Raw genomic sequence first — 18,132 nt, 5'->3', positions numbered from 1 at the left:
ATCGATGTGTGTTTTGTCACCTGACAATTACGTGGTTGCTGCCGCTGGCTGACAGATTACACTCCATTTTAACAGCTTTCCTGACCCTCACTGTTGCATTTTAAGCAATGCACTGGCACACTTAAATGGAGCGGACCCATTGATGCGTAGTTGTGCCAACATGTCTGTTTTACCGGGGTTTTGAGAGTGGAGTGGAGTGAAGTAAAACTTAGCACGATGTTGGGTGGTATTAAGAAGACATGTCGACTTCGAACAGCTTCAGTAGCAGCGTCTATCTTGTCTATAGCATCAGCTATTGTTGTGATTACTCCTTATTGGTTCCAGCACACCTCTTGACGGCAGCATTAGTCCTGTAAATGGCACTGATTTTTTAATTTTTAGTCGCCCGGCGGTGCTCTTCTCTTCTTTTTTTTTTTTTAATTTTAACCAAGAATCCGCTGTTTGATGTTGCGATGCCAGACCAGAATCAGTCAACTCAAATTCAATTCAGTGGATGGATTCAAAGATCTGGACCCAGTTTTTAGAGCATTTATTTATAGCATTTTTAGGCTAAAACATACATACTTCGACCAAAATGTGAATATTTGGATTTGAATACATCAGTGACACTATTGGAAAGCTACCAAATGATATAAAAACCTTGTAAAAACAACAAAAATAATGGAGCCACCCTTTAAATAGGCACCTTTTTAATAGTAGACTACACTGAGGAGATGAGCAGACAGTGCGTGTTCAGGCACCACCATGGACACAGCAGGCGATCAAAGTGCTGTGTAAGGACGGTGTCACACACATTCTTTTGTACAGCTCAGCAGAACATGCATGTAATTTACTGCATGTATGACTCCAGTGTAAATGAGCACTTCTTGCCACATAATATGGGTTTCTGCATCACAGCTCCCCTCCCGTCTTCTTCATCTTCACGTGTGTTGCCTTGTTGGCGCCCTTTTGAATTTTGTGATTATCCTTTGTTGCCGTCTGTCTGTTTTGCACCTGACACCTTGACCCCCCCTCTGTCGAGTTGTTTTCTTTTCCCTCTCCTCCCCCATCACAGCACCCTGCTTATTATAAGGAGAGTGAAGAAGAGGAGAGCGAAGGAGGGGGATGGGGGACGAGGGCAAGAAAGCATGAAAGGCGGGGCACAGAGGGCTGTTGGGATGGGGAGTGTGTAAGAAAGAAAGGAAAATGATTGTGCGCGTGTGTCAGTGGGAGCTCAACCCCCTGACAGATTCAGTGTTGGTGCCATTGATCCTGTCTCACGCGAAGGCGAGCTTATTTATTCAGTCCTTTAGAGACACACACTTGCACTGTATGAAAATTCTAGCAGCCTCTTTTATTTACTCCACATTTCTACCCCCTCTCCTTCTCCTTTTTCTATTGTGGTGTGTAGGAATGTTTTAATGTGGGCACATTTCCACTTTGGGGAGGGATTATTTTTCCCAACATCAAGGCCACAGGCTCCTTGCCTCACGCCTCTTCATTTGGTTGTTTGTAACTTTGAGTTGAATATTAAGTCTGCTGCCTCCTCACTCTTTCACCTCATACTTTTCTCTCCCAGATCTTTTTTTTTTCATTATGTCTTACTTGCACTTTCCTTCTCTCACCATTCTTCACCTCTCCTTGTCTTCTTTTTCGAGGCGGGCCTAATAAGCTGTTTAATTTGCTGAGCTGTTTTCCTCTAGTTCAGTACAATGTCACTGATGAAGGAGAACTAATGCCTAGCTGGTTGAGGGTTATGGAGGGGAAGGGAAGGATTTTTTTTCTCATAAAGAAGTAGTGGTGTTCTCTTGTGGCAGCGAGGAAGAAAGGGAGACTGGGAGAGGGAAAAAAATCCTTTCAAGTAGGTTTCATTAAAGTTACAGGACCCCGGAGGATCAGGGCAGGAAGAGGGGGTATCTACTGTATGTCTGTCTAGATTTCTGCTTCTGTTTCTTACAAACTTCTCCTTCACCACCCACAGAGGCTCCTCACAGCCCACCACACATTCCTGACCCTCATTTTTCTGTATATTACTGCTCCCATCTCTGTTCATAAATCTGTGTTCATATAATATTCAGTATAAACACTACAGCTAGCTTTGAACTGGCATATCTTTAAGTTGCGTCCATGTTTAGCAGGCTGATGCACTGGAAAGGCAGTGGGGGAAAACAGGTGCCCTGGGGAGAGTTTTGTAACACTGCCATCACTACGCTACCTGGGCTCATGGGAAATGGGATGTTTTATTTTTAGATCAAGAAAAATGATGAAATAAAAAACCACCTCCTCTCTGTAAGCAGACCTTGTTAGACAGAAATGGACATTTGATCTGTAGCCACAGTATTGAAAGCTTGAGTTACAGCAGGTCAGCATGTTGGCTCCTCGAGGAGTTTACACTCCTCGTGTTTTCCTGTGTAACTTGGTCTTGTGTCTTCCTGTGTAACTTTTGATTTGTTTGAGCATCTGCCTTACCTTCACATAATGGGCAATGGTAATGTTTTAGTTAGTAGGCAGAGATAAGTGTTTATGTACCCATTTGTGTGAAGACTGTGCCTGTATTTATCATGTGTCTAAGGACACAAGATCACTCTTAACCAAATGGCAACCCCTGAGGCTGAAAAATGAAGCCAGTGCTGAAGTGTCAAAAACTGCAGTTTAATGGCCACTTGAGACTGGCTCTAAAGGCGAGTAAATCCCCATTGAGCCCCATGTAAAAATGGCCAACTTTACAGCAGAAATAAACATGTTTACAGCCTGGTACAAAAAACTGTTTTGGTCTCTTTGGCTAATTTCCCCATTCATGACAACTGTACATGGGCTGAATTCATATACAACTCACCTGTTTACATTGTATAAAGGTTTAAAAATACATACATGTAAGGGCAGGGCACTTGGAGTTACAGGCTGTCTATGAGGCATGACCACAGTCTATGAGTCAGAGCCACACCCCGCTCCTCTGCAGCTCCTCCCTGTCGTCCAAATGTGGTCACTTCTGACTTCAAAAATCCAAGATGGTGACTGCCAAAATGCAAAACACAAGGCCCTAAAACCAAATATTCTCAGAGTGACACATTTTTGGTCCTACTTTTAGGACCAGGAGTAAAAGCATTTGATCAACTTTAACTGAAGAAATCACTCTTATCTCTGCTGATACTGAGGAGTGCTCCAGAAGAGTCCTTACCTGTTAGAAGTTGCCCAAGAGATAGTATTCAGGCAGAGATATTCTGTGAGAGGAGGAGAGATGTTTTGGGAGTACTTGATGACAATAAGCTTATTGACAGATTGTTGTTGTGTTGTAAGGAGCGAAAGGAGCGAAATGCAGCTGCACAACAGTGATGACTCATGTCAGAGCCAATAATTTCGGAAGTAATGAATCAAACTTTGATAGTGTTCGTGCAACTCATAATGCGCACAACAAGGGTCCTCAGTGAGATTGGACTTAACTTAATCACAACAAGTAAAATATTTTTATAGGGTTTTCATTCAAGTTTTAGTAAGGCTTTGTTAATTAAATAATAACCATAAATCACAGGGCTGTGATATTTAAAAGGATAGGATGCACCATAACAGTATACTAGATGTTCATGTTGTTACAATGCATTTCCCAAGACTTGGGGCGCTGGCACGGTCACCTTGATACAATTGCTGGTCCCCCCACTGCCCCCCTAAGAATCCCCTCAAAACAAGAATTGTTTTGTTTTTATTACCCAAGAATGAGCCGTTTATACCTACCTTGGGAGTGGGTCCTTGTCTGTGGAGTCTGCATGTTTTTCCAGTATCCCAGAATACACAAACCAAGACTGGCTCTGGATAGGGCCATTCGTGTTTTCACATTTTCGATTTTTTTTTAATGTGAAACGGCTTTTTTCTGTGTTTTTACTGTTTAAAATCACTGTTGGTTTGTTTTGGAGAGGAAGAGATCTCTGCGGATAATTTGGCTCCCGATTATAAAAAAATCTCCTTAACAATGAAAAGTGAATGAATTCTAGCTGGGAAGAAGTTTCAGGTAGTTGAAATCTGCAGTCCTCACCGCTAGACTCCACTGAATTTTCCCACATTGCACGTACTTTTCCGTAAAAGCTTGATAGTTGTTTTGATAAAGAAAAGAACAGCTTGCCTATTTAAAGAAAATTGAATACACAGATAAATAATACATTAAAATAGGATTGTTGAAGAACTTAAAATGATAACTGTACCAGTATAAGTCTGTGCACATCGGATAATTAGTAATGTTAATTGTAAAATATCAGTATGTGGTTCCTTAACTCGCCTCTATATAACAGCACAATAGAATTCTGAAATTCAGTAATGGCTTTTGGTTTTTAGTGGCTTCATCTGGCCACCCCTATGAAACACTCTGCAGAATCCACTGCAGTGGAAGAGAAGATTTAGTGTTTTTCATGGAGAGGCTTTATAAATTAGTCTCAAGTCCCACTGTGATGCAGGAGTGTTTTAAGTCCCAGGTTTACTCCCGAGGACTGATTCTGAGATGCTCGTTAAATACGGGCCATGTAACTATTCTACTCTAGACTGAGTTTAAGAGAGCAGAAAATACTGTGAAAGCTGTTATCAGTTGCACTTTCTGATCTGCACTGTGTGGAAAACAGTCTTAGCAGGTGAGAATGTTTGGAGTGAGCAGAGCATATTATCCTTCTGACCCAGATGCCATGCCTACTCTATTTAAATGCTGCTGTTACTCTGTTTATTGCTCTATGAAGAATGTGTGTTACAATCTTTGAAGCCCAGACCCTCTAGGTTTCAGCTGACAGATGGCTTGAGTAATGGCCTTAACCTTATCTGCCAATTTACTGCTGCTAATTTGTTTACACTCATTATATGCTTGGTTAGCGAAACATTTTCAGCGAAAGTAAACAGTTCAGTCAGTGTTGCACTGCAAGGGCACTCACCCTGTGGTTACAAGCTCCTGAATCGTAGTTCGCTTGTCTTCACTGACTGCTCTCTTTTCTTTTCTTTTTGTCCTCCTCCACCTCATGTGGTTCCCCACACAGAGAAAGAAAAGCGAGTGAAGTCAGGTTCAGACGGAGAAGGAGCCAGCAACTCCCAGTCGGACAGCTCGGCCAGCCTGGGCAGCCTGAAGGGAGGAGGTGAGTCATGTCACCCATCATCACGTCTTTCTCTCTCTCTCTCTCCTTCGCCCTCTCTGTCACAGTAATCGTAGCCTCGAGGAGGAAGGAGGAGTATTCAGCCACTTGTCAAAGGTTGGCTTCTATAAAGGCTGCGGGTCAGCTGACAGCAGTCTTTATTTTCTCGGTTATTCTTTCTCACTAGCATCATCACGATGAACAGCAAATGACATTTTTGGGTGATTATGTATGATGATAATGGCAATGATGATGGTCATTTTAATTTGAAAACATTAAGCCCCCTTGCTGTTTTGTAGATCCATTAAGAACAAATCTTGGTTCACCGATCCCCATGACATTTCATAGTATAGTACAATAGAGAACTGTTCGTGAACAAACAGCCATATTCTGTCCGACTCTGGAAGCACAATTACAGTTCTGTTTGTGTAAAAAGCATGAAAGAGGCCCACATTTTCTGTGAGCCCCATTGTTTGATCAGATTTACCAAGATTCCAGGACTTGAGACACGGGTCATGCCTTCTAAATATGTTGTTGACATCCAGTGAGCCAGAAAACCTTGAGGCATTATTAGTTCCATGTATTGTCCACGGTCTAAGATACAATAAGACGAGGAGCATCCTGTTGCCAGTGGTACAATGGCTGCACGCTTATTCCTCATAATGCTCTTTCTCTTTGTTCGTCTGCTATGTGCATGCCTTTTCCCTGTCACACTTTGTGAGCAGCCACTGTACTCTGATCCTTTTAGTACAGGAGGTTTCAGCTTGTGACAGAGGCAGTCTTTTTTGTTTGTTTGTTTTGCAGGAAACTCCAAAAACATCTCAAAACATCAATTCTGTACTGAACTCCCCCCCTCTGCCCAGCCAGGTGGCCTCCAGCCAGACAGAGATCTCTCTAAATCTGTTCTGACACTTTATTTGGGGCTGTGGCCCTGAACGTGTAGCATTTTATGGCCAACACGGGTTTTAAGGATGATCCCTAGTGAGAAGACTCGACAAAGTAGAGCTTGGAAACAGATTCTGGCAACAGAGAGGCTTGGTGTGCGTTTTTGGACTAACGTTTCCCGCTGACCATTCGGTGGGTCATTTGGCTGCCAGCGGATAGTATTTCTGTAAAGCAAATTGGCGTAATTGTACGGCATAGTAATACACAGTAGAGGCTTCTGAGTGCCTTTTGAAACAGGCCGAGCATTTCTGTCCTGCCAGAGGTTTTCACTGCCAGCCCTAAGGCAGTGATTGGGGACAGCAGAGCTTTAAAGCTATCACAAGGTTACATTTATGTACCCTTCACTTTGGCTGATCAAATGGCATGCCACTGAGTCAGAGGGACTCTCGGGATCAGTGGTATTGTCAGAGGTGAGTCAGCTTTATTCATGAGACATGATATCTTCAGCTCTCTCCCGGCGCCAGGCCTCTTACAGTGGCTACAAAATACAAATGTCACACTGATTGTTGGGGGATTCAGCGTGCTTTATACTGATCATCCCTACTTAGTTTTCTCCTTTGTGCAAGGTAAAAGGAATATTTCACCAGCAAATTGACCATTTGTGTATTAACCACTCATCGTGTGTTACTTTGAATTCATAGAGGAAACTTTGTTTTTCTCGCATGCCTCCACCATGAACGGAGGATCCAAAAAAATGTAATGAATGGAAACAGCAAAAGTATGTCAAAATGTCAGTTTACAAACTACTACACAACTCGTGCAGTAAAATTCAAATCCTTTTTGTCCAGTTGTGTGCTCAGTAGTTTCCAAACACATGCTGTTTTGCTAAACAATACAATTTAAAACACGTCAGTGCAAACAGTTTAGTGCACGCCGGTGAAGCATGCCTGGACATGCGCGTTTTTTTTTTGTTTGTTTGTTTTGGGGTTTTTTTAGATTTTTTGGAGAGCATTTTTGCCTTTAATACACAGGACAGATAAGCGTGAAAGGGGGAGAAAGAGAGGGGATGACATGCAGCAAAGAGCCACAGGCTGGATTTGAACCTGGGCCGCTGCGGCAACAGCTTTGTACATGGGGCGCCTGCTCTACCCACTAAGCCACCGACGCCCCGGCACGCTCGTTTTAAATGGAGGTCATAAACAAACAAGCGCCCAAGTACCCTCAGGGTGTGCTACTAGTAGGCCTAAGTGTTTTAAATAATGTTATAGTGAAATTGCATGTGTTTTGGAAGTACTGAGCATACGACTGGATAAACTTAGATCACTTAGATTATACAACACAAGTTGTCTGAGAATTTGTAAACAGATTTTTTCATCAAGTTTTGCTGTTGTTAAACACAGTCCCCATTTACTTCAATTTATTAAGAATATTTGCCTTTTTTGGATTTTCCTTTCACTGTGGAGGTCGTGTAAGAAAAAACGTTTTCTTCACAAATTCAACATAACTCATGGTAATTGATATGGAAATGGACACAATAACAGGTGAAGTATTCTTTTAAATGTAGGGCTGCAACTAGGCTTTATATCATCAATTAATATGGCAATTATTTTTCTGAATTAATCATTTAGTCCTTAGAATTTATGAATTTTTATGAAATTTTCAATTCATATTAGAAATTCCCAGAGCCCGAATTGACATTTTGACATTACTTGTTTTGTCCAACCAACAGTCCATAATTAAAAGACGTTTCGTTAACTGTCATAACCGACTCTGACTTTTGAGAAGATGGAACCAGCAAATATTTGAAATTTCTGCTTAATATCAAAGTTGTTGCCGATTTTTTTTCAATCAATCAATCAACTAATCGTTGAAGCTGTAGTTCAATGCACCGTCTGGGTGTTTGCTCCTAGAACCTCCCCTCCACTTAAACAAACACTTAAGCTCTTAAACAATATAACCATCTGATGAGTCTTGATCCCTGCTCTTTTTCCACTTAAATGACAGCCCCAGTCCCAAAATATTGCCTTCTTTATAACAGCAGAATATCCTAAATGCCTTTGAGCCAGTGTTGACAGAGAGGACAAGTCGAAGGGAGCTGCTGTTGCATGCTAACTCGCTTGTATGTGAGCCTCTCTTTTGAGGAACATAGAAAATAGGGAAAAGGTCATTTAAGGATTGAAGTTTCAGTTGTGCTAAACAGTAGAAGGCTTATTGAGCTTTCACTGTTCTCTCCGGAAACCATTAGCCTAAAGACTAGACAGAAATTACTGTTGACACACATTATTGACACACATTAATCATCGGGTGAGGCCATTACAATCCGATCCCATTACAGATCAGTGGTGTCATAGTGGTTGGGCGTGCGAGTCAGGGGGTTACTCCCTGCTCACTTATCATAAGTGACAATCCACAGATGGCTGCATCAGTGAGATACATTAGAGGCTTAATAAGAAAAAGTGGACCTTAACCAATAGCATGCCGTCATTGACTTTGTGCATGCATGCTGCTGTGTACTGTTAAAGTATGCCAATCACAGGATGGTTAATTTATCAACACAGTTGTCTCTTGGTTGGAAACTGAATCTAATGGTGAATGTGGAAGGTTGCATGTGAATTTTATGCATTTATGTGTTTGTTTTGTATTACAGAGGTAGCCACAGGAAAACTTCTGGATTTGGCAGAGGGAGCCAACGCGGCGCTGGTCCACTCAGGAACAAAGCAGACTGAATTGGATCCCTTTATGGTGCATAATCATGCTACAGAGAACAACAATACTGTATGGGTAAGACAAGAGTCAGGCTGGTCAGTAGGTTTCAGTTGTTCAGGCTTGATAAGATGGGAAGAGAAGAATGGTATGCAGGAAACACTGATCAATCAGTCTGAGTGCCCAGTGATGTGCTGTACCTGTAGTATTCAAAGGAGTGGATTCTACAGTTGTACAGCTGCTACGCAGAGTCCGACAATAGCCTATTGAACTGAACTGGCCTTATCAAATGGTCACATTGCTGAAGAGGGTGTGGGCTGCATGTAGCCTAGATTAACCCCCACAGACATGTGAGGCCAGAGAACAGAGGAAAGAGGTGACTGTGTACATGTGTGAGTGAATATATTGAGCACTGTTTCCACCAAACACTTGTCTATCTATTCAGAGGTGGTTAAAATTTCTAGCTTTATGTTGTAAAAGTCTTTCCTTTAATTTTTTTTTCTGTTGACTTTGTTGACAGACAGCTAGCCGTGTTAACATGCAGAAACATAGTGCCCACTGCCCACACTGTCATCTCCACTGGTTAGCTGGCCTTTTTGCAAGACTTTTGGCACTCAGCATTCATCGCCTAGCCTAGCCTGTACAACACTCGGGTCACAGCCGCTAGCTGCCAGGTAGCAGTGCAGCTGATTTGCAATTACTGAAACATGGCGGCCACCCTCCGATCACCACCTATTGTTACCGATGTTAGCGCCACTAGCCATGTTGACACTGCTAACATTGCTGACAGAACAGTGATAAGATATGCTAAAGGGGATTTTTGGCTCAAAATTGAGCCACTTACCAACCGGTAAACAGTTGGCTGTTGACATCTCTACCTTAGATCTGTTAAGTGTTTTCACCGCAGACAGTACTCTCGAATGTAGGCGGGCATGTTGTTACTCACTGCTCCATCTAGCTCTCCTGTACTTCCTCTTCGTCAGCAATGCAGAGGAGTATCTGCATCTAGTTGATCGTCCACAGATCGGGGTTGTGCAGCAATATTTTCAGAACAAAAAAAGAACAGGCTGGAGTGATTATAATCTCTGTATCAATAAATGGGATTTTTAAAAATAGCTGATTTGTGCATTGAGTCCTCAACCAAGAGTGACTATTCTCTCTTGAGGAATCAAGGAACTGCAGTGTTTTTAGCTCCACCTTTTAGTAAATGATCAGTGAGCCAGGTCCCTTAACAGAGGGGTAACAAAAAAAGGGGTTGGAAGTAGGGCTGCACGATATATTGTTTTTTATTGTCATTGTGATGTCCACTTGCACGATTAACACATTATGTGAGACTGCATTATTGCATGATATTATGATTCTTTTGAGTTACTTGAAAGAGAGTATCCATAGAAAACTGCCCTTACAAATATAACTGTATCTTCTTTTATCGGTGCCTTCTGTTATCAGTGCAATGTTTGCAATTTGTTCAACACAAGAATGTTTAAAATCATTTTCTGTAAGTTTTTTATTCGACAAGCAATTTGTTGTATTTTAGCAGTATTCGGAAAGCAGCAAGAAGGCAAAACTGAGTACATTTTATTATACGTTTATTTATTGCAAGTAGTATTGTTACTGCAATATTCAACAACATTATCACATATTGCACATTGTCTTTATAACATGCAATCCTAGGTGGAGTAGAGTGGTTCTGTTGGTACCATCCACAACAAAAGTTACTATTCTTTGTAATTAATTGAGCTGAACTGAACCAGACTGCTCGGTGGAAACGGGGCTGTAACATCTCACGAACAAGCACTGTTTACTTAATCATTTCTCAAGATATGAACTTTCTCTTTAACCAATATGTGTATGTTCTGTGTGGCAGGAGTTGGAGGATGGTCTGGACGAGGCTTTCTCAAGGTGAGAACCAGTGTGGATTTGGGTTTTTCCCTGAAGGCTGGGCTTTGCTAAACAGCCACACAGGCTGCTGTTCTAGAAATAGCCACCTGTGGTTTGGGCTGCTCTAGCAATAAAGTCAGCCTCTTCCCTCTGTTCAGCCTGGTGCGCTCCCACGGGCAGGAGACGGGCTCAGTTTACAGGTCCTGACACAGCTGACTCCCTCCCTGAGTCTGCTGCTTTTGTAGGCTTGGTTTATTATTGGGTCAGGCCCACACGCTGATTTCATATGGGCTCAGAAAGCCTGTGATTACAAATCTGTGCTGCTGAGGAACACATTGCTTGGTAGTTACGTCCAAAACACATAGGAAGAAAACTTATTTTGCGCTATAGTATTCTTTGAGTGTCATAGTTGTAGTGGAATAAAAGCACATGCAGAAAAACTTAAGAAGAATATCTCATAATTTGCAAGTTCAAGGTTGATAGGAAAGTCCATTGTCTTCACTGATTAAACTGTCTACGGTGTCAACAAACTAATCTGAATGGTGTCCAGTGTGATTAATGTGTCAATTTAGTCTGAATGAGCAGCACTCTCCGAAAAGCTGTGGTGGTCTGCTGTCAGGTTGCGCTGTGCAACTGCTTACAGCCATTTGTTTCAGAATGCCATAAAGAGTCATTCAACACTTTATTAGTGTATTTATTTCCTTTGGCCCTGCCTTTCATTCGCTCTGCTAATTGGACAGTGGGCTTCTTATTCTCCCGCTTTCATTTAGTGAAAGGGAGAATGGGCTCCACAGTCTCTGTAATCAAGCGCTAAGAGGCCATTTTAGCCCCGTTATCAGATGATTATTTGTCTGCACACACTGTAATTACACCCCAACGCTGTTAATCTCCCGCTCAGTGATTAATGAGGATGCTCCCAGCATGAGCACAGATGCTTCCACATGTAGATTTTCTTTAATCGAAGGGAATTCAGGGGGCCCAAGGGCCAGGTTGATGTCTTTGTCCATCAGGAGAAGCTGATTGTCCTGGATGATGTTGGGGTCAGAGCGAAAGAGCAAATGAAGGACAATTCACGATTCTGTGAATCAGATTGTTGCAGAATGATGACTACCTGGTATCTGAAAGTTGTCGCTTGGCACATGGAGTTTTGCATGGGGATTGAAGTAAGATCCGGATTAGTTGTGTAACATAAATGTGCCTTACCTTAAGTAAGCTCTTCCACAATATTATTTCAGATAAATTAAGACTATAAATGGCAGCGATTGTCAGTCTGAGAGGGTGTCACGTATATTAAGCCTGAGAAGCACACGCAGCATCAAAAGCTACTTTAAGGACCAGGAGAGATTTTAAAAAATGTTAACGCCTTACTGGTGACAGATTATACACTCATAAATTTGATCAAAGTACTTCTTATGTAAACATCACAGGCACCAGGTGCCTCCTCTCCCTGCCAGTTAAATACAGATCATGTAAGCATCAGCAAGTTGTGGGAATCAAAAGAAAAAAACATCTGCTCCCTTACTGCAAACACCAAGGTTTTAATTCTGAGATTCAACGTGGCTGTTCTTAACTTTAATTCCTGTATTTATCTGATGAGTGGCACTTAAATTCTCTTAGATGAGTAGTTTTGTTGCTTTTGTTCAGATAAATTTATATGTTGAGATTACCTTTATCGCTATTTGAGATACTGTGCTGCCATCTGGTGGCTGCAGAGTGTTGGTCACTGTTGTAGAAATAAAAGTCTCTTGATCAGAGTGAGAAAAAGACCAGTTAGATGTACATATGTTTTCTGTCTTGCAGAGACTGAGGCAAAATGGGCCTGTTTTCTAATTATGGTTAACCCTAATGTTACGGCCTTATGTTAAAGCATAAAAATGTGGACCTAAAGTCAAACTGTGGCCACGTAAATGTACCCACCCACTTATTATGAGGCTGTTCAGAATAGTTCACAGTTTATTCGTTGCCTGACTTGTGATGTTTCCTTTGCACCCCCAGCCGCAGTCTGGATAGCTTTGAATCCTACTCAGGTAACAATGTGACTTCCACCTCATTGTCCCCTAGTCAACCCACTATTCAAGCCTGCTCATCTGTCCAGATATCAGTGTTCAACCACACTGATTAAGACTCATGTAGTTTCATATTTTCTTTTAAGGCCATATACCATTAACAAGATTTGTATGAGTTAATGAGAGACACATCAAGGGGGGAAACTCCTCATTGTCACTCCACAGTTTGATTTATCCCTGAGTTTCATCAGACAGATTTCACTGCCACAGAACCTGATGTAGTGTGCCACCATGTCCACGTCTTCATCACAAGTGTTTTATGTGTCTCCGCCTCACATCCATCAGCTTCGCACTCTGTTAGTGCCATGACACTGAATGAGAGATGTCACAGTGAATGAAAACGGTGTGTGTTCACATGTAGGTCTAACGTGTTTGTGTTTAAAGATCCGGTGTGTAGAAGTTAGGGAGATTTAGTGGCATCTAGTGGTGAGGATTGCAGATTGCAACCAGCTGAAACTTTTCCCGGTTAGAATTCCTTCTTGTTCAGGAGGTTTTTACTGGGAGCTGATTTATCCACAGAGGTCTCTTCCTTTCTTAAAGAAACTGACCTGGTGATTCAAACTGGTAAAAACACTGAATAAAGCAGTTTCACATTACAAATCAGTGTTTCTCCTATGCTGTTTAGCCTGTCAGTGACAACACCTGCAAATGTGTGCTCACCTTTTTTTCTGACTCGGACGTTCAGGAGGTTTTTAGTGGGAGCCCAATTATCCTAAGAGGTCTTCTCCAAAACAATTACACCAGGCAATTTAAATGGGTAAAAACACAGAATAAAGCAGTTTCACATTACAAATCAGTGTTTCTCCTATGCTGTTTAGCCTGTCAGTGACAACACCTGCAAATGTGTGCTCACCTTTTTTTCTGACTCGGACGTTCAGGAGGTTTTTAGTGGGAGCCCAATTATCCTAAGAGGTCTTCTCCAAAACAATTACACCAGGCAATTTAAATGGGTAAAAACACAGAATAAAGCAGTTTTATGTTACAGATCAGTGTTTCTTAGGCATGGTTTAAGCCTGCTAATGTGTGCTCACCTTTTATTCTGATAACTTAAGATCCAGACATTCATAAAGTTTTTGCTTGGTGCTGCATTATCTGCAGAGTTCTCCTATCCAAAATAAACAGACAGGTGATTTAAACCCATAACAATGCTAAACAGAGCACTGTCACAATAAAAAAAAAAAAAAAGTGTTTTCCCAATGCTGCTTCTTGCGTAGGGGCTGCAAACTGCAGTGGCCGACACAAAAATATCTATCCCCTATCTAGAGCCAGTGTTTAGTTTGTCTGTTCTGGACTACTGTAAAAACATGGCGGTGCAACATAGTGGACTTCATGGATGAGGACCCACCCCCTATGTAGATATAAATGCATCATTCTCAGGTAACAAAAGATGATTCATACCTGCAGGTGATTATACACTAAAGAAAACATTCTGCCAATAAATCTCCCTAAGTCCTACACACTAGACCTTTAAATATGCATTTCGTATGGATGTTAGGGTGGTTTGATATTGGGTTGATTACCTCATGGAGGGAATCATTTTATTGCCACATCAGTCCACATGTGGCTTTTGTTTTTAAATTATGATTCTTTTCGTTACACATTGTGATGACACTGTGTGTATAACTCATGCTTATGTCCATTTTTGTACACACTTTACCCACCATTGTTCATAAGTTGTTCACATGCTTTTTAAGGGAAGTGATTTGTCATTAATAATACCCACAGTTTTGGTCATTACTCAGGTTTCACTTTAGCCATTGCTAATAAACTGTCTTTTTTTCTTTGTCCCTCCAGACTCGCTGAGTCTCGCACTAACCCCCAGGTCCTGGACATTGGGGTAAACCCTCAGGACTTCAACACTGAAGAGTGCCTGTCCCCAGGCAAATGGGACCAAGAGGACACAGACTTAACCACACAAAAAGACACTTTCTAAAGTGAAGCCTCCACCAGGAGGGGGAAACAGGGAAACAAGAGGAGGATTGGTGTTAAAACATGGTTGGAAACTTAAGTGACAGACATTTGTGACATCTGTATGGTTTCCCCACCTTCTCACTGTTGCCAAGTCCTCTCAGTGGTTCAGTCTCGTGGCTCTCTGATGCTTCTGCATCTCCGACCAGAGAAGGACAGCATGAGCAGGCTGCTCACAGAACAGGCCAAAGCAATAAAACCAATTTACCCATTTTTTTATGAAAAAACAAACAAAAAACATGCAGTCATTTAATGTTTGTTACAGTCAGTGTATTACTTCCTTTTTGTGTCTGTTTACCCATTCACTGTTAGTAATGTGTTCGTGGTATGTGCTTGTGTACAATGCGTTGAAGTGTGAGTGTGTGTGGATGTACAGTATATAAGTGTACAGAGTGAGATGAGAACTGTGATATGCTGAGTTTTGAACAAGTTGTTACGTGAGGTAAAGGTCAACAAGGGTGCTGTCACATATTTTATTTACTTGGAGATGGAGAAATAGAACTGGATTAGAGGGAAAGGTCACTGGTGAAGGCCACCGATGCACCAGTATAGGGCAAAACAAAGTTACTACCTACATGTGCTTCAAGGATTCAGCCTCTTATGGGGCAACAAAAGCTTTAAAAAAGAGTGTATGTTTTGGTCAAAGAGTGTTTGTATGAAAAATGGATGAGAACACAATGACAATCTTATTTTTTTTCTAATGCAAAATCTATTTTTGCACTCAATATTCATCCACTTTAAAAGCACATATTTCATGTAAGGGAATTTAATGTTAATAAGCATCAAACTCATTATTCAGGCTTAAACATAGTGCCTCTGTTCACCCTCTTCATGTTTTGTTGTTTAACGTTGATTTACAGTGGATTCATTCTGCTTTTTTTCCAACATTATAGGAAACTGGCAAATTCCAAATAGCACCAAGTTTCAAACTAAGCCAGTTATAGTTTCCACTCTGGCTCATTGACAGGACTTGGATGGGAAAGTGGAGGCAGATCAGAACTGTGTTGCTTTCACTTTAACATGACAGTCTTTTCTTTGACCCGTGTGAGCAAGTCGCAAGTTAATCAACTGTGATTCATGGTTGAAAAAATAAAACGTGAAGTCAAAGGGGTGAATGCGTTTTATTGGCACTCTACCACTGTATGTTAAATTATATTGTTGCATTGACTTTGCTAGTTTACTATATTTTTCTGGGGAGGGTTCCCAGTGTTTTGGCATTTCTTTATGTATGAATTTAATTTAATTCATTAATTTACATAAAGTTCAATAAAAGTAAAATTGTCTATGTGTGATGTTTATATCAGAATAAAATTGTTGTATTTTTTCATTAACTCTGATGTACTTTGATAGGGTTGCAAGTTATTTGAAAGTTTCTGGTAAAATTAAGATGTCCAAGAGAAGTTAGGTTTGAAAATTCAAGAATTTTTGCACAGTTTCAATTTAAAGGGCCTTACTTTTCAATAGTGAACTTATTTTGTGGAAAATATGTACTCAGTCTTATGGCATGTTTTGGTTAAAAATATGCTCATTTGATTTTAATACTGTCCACAGGATTCAGTGAAATTAAAACCCTCTGCATGCACAGTGCTTTCTCTTATCACACTTCTGCCGACACTGTCTGAGCCAATGCACTACATGCTTTACAGTTTTTACTTTTATAGTTGTATTTTTTTTTTTTTATCAATATATTTTTGATCATTTTAATGACATTTCAGATTACTAGCAAATAGGGACCTAAAGTAAAGTTCACAGTTAATAATGTAACACCTTCTGCTAGTTTTTACTAGCTAACTGTTAGCATATGGGAAGTAGCTTTATTTAGCATGCTAATTTAGGAGTTTTAAGTCATCTGTTTTTACTCATTCTACATTGTAAAACATTTCTTTAATGAATTAGTTCACTTTACACTTGGCGTTTGCACAATGCCCATACTGTTGGCTCGAATTTTACTAAGTACTTTTTAAGTGTCCTTATTAGTTCACTTGCTAGCTAGCTAACTTACTACATGATTCACAATGCTTTTGAAAAATTCAATGATTTTTTTTTTTTTACTTTTTTTTTTTCAAATTAATGGATTATGTCCACTCATTACATGGTAAAATGATTAGCTTCTGTGCACATATAACATAGTAAATACAGCCTGAGCTGATAACCCATATTTTTAATATTATTCCCTTAATTCCCATATGAAGTTTCTATCTTAAATATTCCTGAAATTTTGCAACCCTAGCCTCTGTCCCCATGAGCTTGACGGTTTCTGGTCCCTGTTTTTTTTTTTTTTTTAAATTTTAATTTCCAAACCACAAGTGCCCAAGCTCGAACAATTTTTTTTTTTTAGCAGTTTGTGCCGTACTGAAGTACATCTAGTCAAACAGATGAGTTTGGTTGTAGATCTCTGGAAGTTATGCCACCAGCTTGGAAATTAAACATTTGATCATTTTTAAACACCTTACTATTTTAGCAACTCACACAAACAACTGATAATCAATTGAATGAAAGTAAGTCATATTCAAGTACAATGTGAAACACTGTCTTTTCTGACTTCTCCAGTGTTCCTCACATTGACGAAGTCAGAGGTTGCTGCTTTTTTCTGTTTGATATTTTAAATTCATACCTCTGAGTTTTGCACTGTAGTGGGCAGGTCAATTGATAACGACAATAATTGTTAGTAAGAGCTCTGCAGAGGATTCATAACCCTATAGTGTGTTTCCTAAAGGCAGTGGTGTTATTACTACAACTACATTTTCTGTTTTGTGCCTTGTGACAATGTTACTTCTTAAGTGGAAAAAAAACTTTTTTGATTTCACTGAAGAATTCAAGCAAACATTTTTCTTAATTTTATTGTCTGCTATTGACAGAAACTCTGAAACCTTCAGCTCTGTTTGTGTTGGAAGAACAGCAGCCCTGACCCAGGGTCTCATCTGTTGTTGATGGTGATCACAGTGATGGTTTAATACAGTTTAATACATTTTTAGGTTTAAAAGGGGGGATGAAGGAAATGCATTACCTTAACCTTCAAATGTGCATAACTTTGTTGATAACAAAATGATACTAGATATTCCTGCATTGCTGTACATACATGGTTAACAGCAGTTCAGTAAACATAAATGAAAGGTATGCACAAACAGGCACGTAAGGTCATGTTGTTGCTATGTTAACCAGTGTTTCAGCTTCTAAGTGTTATTATTGAATGAATCAGTCACGGTGACACACACAGGAGGGAATTATCGTGGATTTTGAATTGACATCAGTTAAAAAACTCAAAGTTAAACTGTAAAGATGATGTTAGTATTCTGCCATCACATTTTCTTCATCATTCCAAACACAGTCCTTACAGCCCTGATGAAGAATTCAGCTCCTCTTCAGTCGGCTCTTTGACAGGTGCACCTTCATCGGATAACCCATCAGTGGCCGATGTCTCCTCAGCTGGGCTGCCACTGTCTGCATCCTGGCTGACAGCTGATTCCTCTTCAGCTGGGCCTCCTTCAACACCAGCAGCTGCTTCTCTGTCAGATATGTTCAAAATGCTGCCACAGGAGTGAGGAGCTCCT

At 40.6% G+C, this 18,132-nt stretch overlaps 1 protein-coding gene across 3 annotated transcripts in view; it reads left to right on the top strand.

Annotated features, from left to right (window-relative positions):
- ldlrap1b (low density lipoprotein receptor adaptor protein 1b) overlaps positions 1 to 15,879 on the top strand; it is a 44,334-nt gene extending 28,455 nt beyond the window's left edge. Inside the window, exons 6-9 of one of the 3 annotated variants that reach the window (XM_033643199.2) lie at positions 4,986 to 5,081; positions 8,611 to 8,705; positions 10,534 to 10,568; positions 14,408 to 15,879. In XM_033643199.2, the coding sequence (XP_033499090.1) occupies positions 4,986 to 5,081; positions 8,611 to 8,705; positions 10,534 to 10,568; positions 14,408 to 14,546 (365 nt within the window). In that variant the 3' untranslated portion in view covers positions 14,547 to 15,879. Of the gene's footprint in view, positions 1 to 4,985; positions 5,082 to 8,610; positions 8,745 to 10,533; positions 10,569 to 14,407 lie in introns of all 3 variants that reach the window. The other 2 variants (XM_033643198.2, XM_033643201.2) reach the window with 2 other exon arrangements.
- The last annotated feature ends 2,253 nt before the right edge of the window (positions 15,880 to 18,132 follow it).

The sequence above is a fragment of the Epinephelus lanceolatus genome, chromosome 15 (genome assembly GCF_041903045.1).
Source record: "Epinephelus lanceolatus isolate andai-2023 chromosome 15, ASM4190304v1, whole genome shotgun sequence".
Taxonomy (NCBI): Eukaryota; Metazoa; Chordata; class Actinopteri; order Perciformes; family Serranidae; genus Epinephelus; species Epinephelus lanceolatus.
Note: the sequence above shows the minus strand (reverse complement) of the source record. Positions and strands in the feature narration are given on the sequence as shown.